At 44.0% G+C, this 5648-nt stretch overlaps 2 protein-coding genes across 2 annotated transcripts; one reads left to right on the top strand and one right to left on the bottom strand.

The window, feature by feature from the left end:
• Window positions 1–1359: 1359 nt before the first annotated feature.
• Window positions 1360–2605, bottom strand: LOC135644385 (uncharacterized). Its single transcript, XM_065161916.1, has 2 exons — window positions 1761–2605; window positions 1360–1642 (listed from the first exon to the last, which is right to left on the bottom strand). The coding sequence occupies exons 1-2, from the start codon at window positions 2457–2459 to the stop codon at window positions 1580–1582; spliced, it is 762 nt and encodes a 253-aa protein (XP_065017988.1). The 5' UTR covers window positions 2460–2605; the 3' UTR covers window positions 1360–1579.
• Window positions 2606–3863: 1258 nt separating this feature from the next.
• Window positions 3864–5176, top strand: LOC103994935 (uncharacterized). Its single transcript, XM_009415397.3, has 3 exons — window positions 3864–4679; window positions 4803–4866; window positions 4977–5176. Exons 1-2 carry the CDS (start codon window positions 3915–3917, stop codon window positions 4863–4865), a joined length of 828 nt encoding a protein of 275 aa, XP_009413672.2. The 5' UTR covers window positions 3864–3914; the 3' UTR covers window position 4866; window positions 4977–5176.
• Window positions 5177–5648: the final 472 nt, after the last annotated feature.

Here is a 5648-nt window from a genome sequence, read left to right as displayed (position 1 = left end):
ACACTATCTTGGATCTGATTTCTTAAACCTAATGAAATAGCTCTTACTTGATGCTTTTATTTCATAAAAGCTTGATCGATAAGGTAGCTGTGATTCACATGTCCCTTGTTCCTCAATGATGATTGTTGGTATTGGTCTCCTTATCCTAGGGGAGAAATGATGGTTCATATCGATTCCTTAAGAAGAGCAGCTTTCACGGGACAACGTTAGGACGGGCTAGTAGATGATTTGACGTATCGGTGTGATTCCTAAGGTCAACATGTTCCTTTAGAAGTTGACTGAGGTAGACTCCCTATATTGACTTGGAACTGTAGGTTTTCCAGTGCACCATTGATCCCCTAGCTTAGCTAGTTTGTTCAGAGTTCTTGGATTATGCTGAACACTCTTCTCTCTTTCGATGTTTCTTTGCTTTGGATTATTGGAAACTTGTCCAAGAAAAAAAATCCAGTTCAGTTTTCAATTATTCTCTGAGTGGAACTGCGGGAAGAGATCTGAACAAAAATGAGAGGGATCATCTTAGAGCTATCATAGCCAACAATTCGTAAGCTCAAGTCTCTCTATGATGCGAGCTGCTTGCTCTTATCCATAAGGATCTGAATACCTTGCACCAGCCAAAGGGCGTGGAGGGACACTGGATTGGATCCAACAAGAACCTATGAGCTGTCCAGTTAGTATCATTAACTTTTCCATTAAAATTGATCCTTCCTTTTTCTTTTTTAGTGCAAATGACACTCACTGCAGGGTTGGGTTTCATTATAAAGGATCAGAAAGGCAGGCCGGTGCAGAACATAAAAAGCTAGCTTAGTCCTGCAAGCTGAATGCGGAAGCATTGAGGTTTGCGGCTGCCGGAGGATTCAACAACATTTGGATTCGATCTGACTCGCTATAAATTATAAACCCATTGAATAGTTTTATGAAAATACTTTGGTTTTCAAGAAACATGTGGATTGAGTATTTCTTAGTTTTTTATAAGGTGTCCTTATTCAAGTGTTTTTTTATAGAAGATGTAATAGTGCTGTTGTTGTTGTTGTTGTTGTTGTTGTTGTTGTTGTTGGAAACGAAGGTTTAGACAGGTATCTCTTTTTGGAGTGATGACTTACCACTTGGTTTTCAATACGGTGTTTCTTTCCTTCAACAAAAAACAAAACAAAAGACACCGCGTTGGAGGTCGAGGTGCGGTCACGGGGACGACCATGACGGCTTCCGATCACAGGGTTGACCTACCACATCCGTGTCAGCGCCACCGCTGCCCCTAATCCGACGACCATTGTCGATCCAGCGAAGAAAATGCTTCCTCTTGTTTCTTCTCGTTCGCAAGTAACCAAAGCTTTCATCTTTGAGCCCATCGAACCACCAGCGTTCTGAAGAAGATGTCATTACAATCCATTGCAAACACAGCAACATCCACATGAACTCCTTTGATCTAAATAGACCAATTACACATCGACGTATCTAAGAGAATGAGGAATGACTAAATTTTTCCTAGTATGCCTCTAAGAAGCCCTGAGAAATCGGCGCGAGCAACTCGGGACCTTGACGGAGAAGAAGGTGTCGCGTCACCGCACGTAAGGTTATATCTCTAGCTCGGAACCCTGTACGTGGCGGCGTTGATCTCCGACAGGGACGAGCCAGGGAATAGCGACTGGAAGAAGAAGAACGCCAACATAAGAATCAGAAAATTTGCTCTTTGAATGCAAGGAACGATGGAAAACAATACAAAATTGGGTTTGTTTGGATCGTGTTGGGGAGAAGAAGCACACCTCGAGCTGCTTTTGAACGGCCCTTGGCCGCCGTCTTGGCCGCCTGCGAGCCCTGCGCGCCGTCAAGGCGTAGATGTCCTCCTCGATCTCCTCCCTTGTAAGCGAGATCGAGAACTTGGGCCGCTCCCTCCGCTCGGGAGCCTCCAACCTAAGGCGCACAGTTCTCTTCTCAGCCGCGACCGTCGGCGACCGGCTCAAGTGCCGCTCGGTCCCCGCCGGAGACCTTGCCGCCCCGCGCCTCGTCCTCAGGTTCCACGGCAGAGCGGCAGACGTGTCCGCCTCAGGACTCGGCCTCGCCTCCGCCGCCCTCGCCGGCTCGGGCACTCCGCCCCTCCTGGCCAGATGCTGGACCACCCGCTTCATCCGGTCCGCCGCCTCCCGCAGGTGAACCAGCAGCTTCTCCCTGACCTCCTCGATCCCCGGGTCGTCTTCGTCCCCACTACTCGGGACACGGATCCGCAGCTCGCCTACCTCGGATGAGCCCGTCGATCTCCGGCCGCCGTCGGCGACGGCCTCCCCTTCGCCGTTCCCGCTCATGCAGCGTAGCGCCTCGTGGCCCCCCAACGTCTCCAAGATCGGGAAGGAGAAGTTATGGAGGAGACTCCCCCGCGTCCCTCCGCGAGGGACCGAAGCCTCCTTGGTCGCCATAGCGACGGCAGGATCTGGCGGCGTGGCCGGCGTCTCCGCTGAGATGACCATGTAAACTCCTCGGTCGGTGACGCGATCCGACCCAGGTGGCGATCGGCACCAAAAGGAGCGGGTAAGGGTATTCTGACGTCGTTGGATTGGGTCGGCGGAGGGCGAGAAGAGAGAAGAGGACGGCGGAGAGAGTTGTTCTCGAGGCGAGGGATGGTGTTCGTTATATAGAGAATAATAAATAAATTGTATATAATAAAAATAATTAACAAATTTATTTTAAAATTAAGTAAGAAAATTAATAAAAAGAAATTTCTATTATTTAGATGACTGAATCCCCTCCAAAAAAAGAAAATCTCATTTTGAATTTTCTCGAAAGATTTTCCTCATTTTGTTTTTTTCAGATAATATTTTTTTTTTTTGTTAGAACATCCGTTCTCCTATCCTCTCCCTTGATTAATCCATAAGGTGAACTGGCTGTATATATAAATATAGTATGCCTAAAATATTATAAATTTATTTTAAAATATTATAATTTTATTTAAAAATATTATAATTATCCTAAATTTTAATTTTAATTTTAATTTTTGTTTTTTAACTAATAAAAATATCTATCTAAAATCCTACTGAGGTACTAACGGTGGTTATAGTATTTTTAGTTTAGTAATAAAATATTACTGTAATTCAATTTAAAAATAATATAAAACACTATAATTAGTTCGATTTTACTTATTTAAATATGTTGTAATCGATAAAAATAATAATAATAAAATATTATAATCCAATTCAAAATTACTACAATCAGTTCCATTTATCACTGAATCAACACTTGACTTGTTTGGTATAATTGAGTTTCCATCAAAAACAAAAAATTTAAAGTTGTCAATGAGGTTATTTTTATTATTTTAAAAAGCGTGGACTCTCTTTAGGTATTTTGGAAATGCGGAATGATACGGGAAAAAAAAAAGTTGGATTGTTTCAGAAAAATCGCCTAAAAATTCTTTATATTAGTTTATTGATTATTCGCGTCTCGGAGAGGAGAGCGAGTGATGCCACAACTCGTAAGCGTTTTGGTGTGTTTTGTCGCGAGGCAAATGAAGGTTGTGGGGTCCATCTTCTAGTAGGATTACCCCGACAACAATGCCCTCTTCTACCCCACAACGGCAGCCATCACATCCGAGGTCGCTTCTACCCAATCAAAAAGTCACGTAGGTCGTCCGGTACTGGTCCGGGTAAGTACCGTACGTATACGTATCTCCAATACAGTAGAAGCATCGCTTTGTTACATTGAATAGAAGAAGGACCCGTTGGTAATTTCGATCAAGTACATCGAAGCCGTGTAACCACGCGGTACATTATAACATTACGCGTGCACCGTCGGATACGCCGCAAGAATGGAAACACGAATCTTATGGCCGCGATTGAATCAGATCAATTCGTTATCAGCGCCCCTCGACCAATAGTTTTGCTTCGTCTTCTCTCACCCATATAAATAAACCCCGCCGAGAAGAACAGAGGATGCCTATACGAACGTTAGAAATCTGTCTCTCTCTCTCTTCGCGTTTCCTTTCCACAAAACCGCCTCTTTGCAGCGTCGATTCGATGGTGATCTTCGGCAACGAAGAGGCCGATGGCATCCCGGGAGAGCTAGATCTTCCGGCGGCGGGGCATCGCGCCGCATCACCCACTCCGGAGCCGCAGCCGTCGGGCTTCCACCGGTTTAAACTGCACAATTTCACCTTCCCCACTGGCAGCTGGGGCACCCACCGCATCCTGCGCTGCTGTAATCTTTCCTCCGACCGCACTGTCGATGTCATCGGACGGGTGCCCGACGCGGCCGATCGGAACGTCCGGGCTGACAGGAAGCGGCCGCCATCGCCGCCGGAGAAATCCTCGGTCAAGCAGAAGCGGTCGTCTGGGTCCAGAAACTCGAAGGAAGCGGAGGCCGAGAGGTCCCTTTCCTCCGCGACGGCTGCGGCGGAGGTTGCGGGGACCTCCATGCCATGGAGTCTGAGGACCCGCAGTGCGGCGTGCAAATCTCCGCCTCTGTATCGGTACTCTAATTCGGTCTCATGGTCTCCTTCGCCTTTGGCGGCTGAGAAGAGCTATCCGGCGACGGACATGAGGAAGGGGAGATCATATGGATCGGAGAAGGGGGAGCGTCGAAAATTCTTCGTCTCGCTATCCCGCAAGGAGATCGAAGAAGACTTTTGGAGGATGAAGGGGACGAAGCCCCCTCGGAGGCCGAAGAAGAGGGCCAGAATCGTGCAGCGACTGCTCAATGTAAGATAAATTTGTCTACAAAAAAGAATCTTTTTTAGTAATTTTGATTTGATTTCATTTCTGATATCTGTGATAAATTTGTGTTTTTGGCATCCTTTCTTCTTCGATTAATTCTTTCTGCAGTCGCTTTTTCCTGGTTCACGGTTATCGGAAGTAACTAGTGTAACATACAAGGTCGATGATTAAGGTAGTAAGTACTATTTGTACCAAAAATGCTTTATTTTACCTAATTTACTGAATTATTTGTTGAAATTTTAGCATAATGAATTCCTTTTCTTGTTGGCGTTATTGTTGTAGATTTTAGAGAGTTTTATGGTCAATGGTTCTCTTTCTTGGAGAAGCGATTACGACAGTCAGAGGTCAATTACTTCTCATGGTTAGTTTGGTTGCTTAGAATTCCCCCTATTTTTTTTTGTCTGTAAATCCAAGTTTAAATATAAGCAACAACATTTTTTTGTTTAATCTCGTAGTTGAATGCTATTGACTGTTAGATTTGCTGGAGTTAGAGACAAGTATTTTTGGATTCTTACAACATGTGTCTTAGGGTTCAGGAAATACTACTAATATGGAAAGACTTTTTGGTGAAGAATAGCAATTTTAAAGATTAGAGCTTGATTATTCTATAACATAAAGATATAAACAATATGAAAATCTCTACTTGTACTTCAATTTTACTCTCGGTTCAGATTTGAACTGTTTGATTTTGATTATAACTTTCATTTGAGATAAAGATCCGTAATGGATAAACAGTTTTGTCAATCTAACATGAAAAGTTAGGAGGATCTATAAGAAATTGTTGGATTAAACCGTTTTAAATATTCTTATTTTTTATTTATGTTGCCTCAATTTTCTTAGTATAGAAGTGGGAGTGATATGAGTTGAGCCTTGGTATTATTTTAGTGTAGGATTGACGAATTCATTCACGCTTTATGTGGCTTTAAGTAGTGTGCAGTTCCTGAATCCAAAATA

This window comes from Musa acuminata, chromosome BXJ3-8, assembly GCF_036884655.1.
Source record: "Musa acuminata AAA Group cultivar baxijiao chromosome BXJ3-8, Cavendish_Baxijiao_AAA, whole genome shotgun sequence".
Lineage (NCBI taxonomy): Eukaryota > Viridiplantae > Streptophyta > Magnoliopsida > Zingiberales > Musaceae > Musa > Musa acuminata.
This window is presented reverse-complemented; position numbering and strand designations above follow the sequence as displayed.

Bases quoted from the DNA above. Each gene is read 5' to 3' on its own strand.
- LOC135644385 (XM_065161916.1), bottom strand. From the start codon at position 2,459: ATGGTCATCTCAGCGGAGACGCCGGCCACGCCGCCAGATCCTGCCGTC. The intron at 1,643-1,760 runs GTGTGCTTCTTC...TTCTTCTTCCAG, and splicing joins CCGTTCAAAAGCAGCTCGAG to TCGCTATTCCCTGGCTCGTC.
- LOC103994935 (XM_009415397.3), top strand. From the start codon at position 3,915: ATGCCTATACGAACGTTAGAAATCTGTCTCTCTCTCTCTTCGCGTTTC. The intron at 4,680-4,802 runs GTAAGATAAATT...TTCTTTCTGCAG, and splicing joins TCGTGCAGCGACTGCTCAAT to TCGCTTTTTCCTGGTTCACG.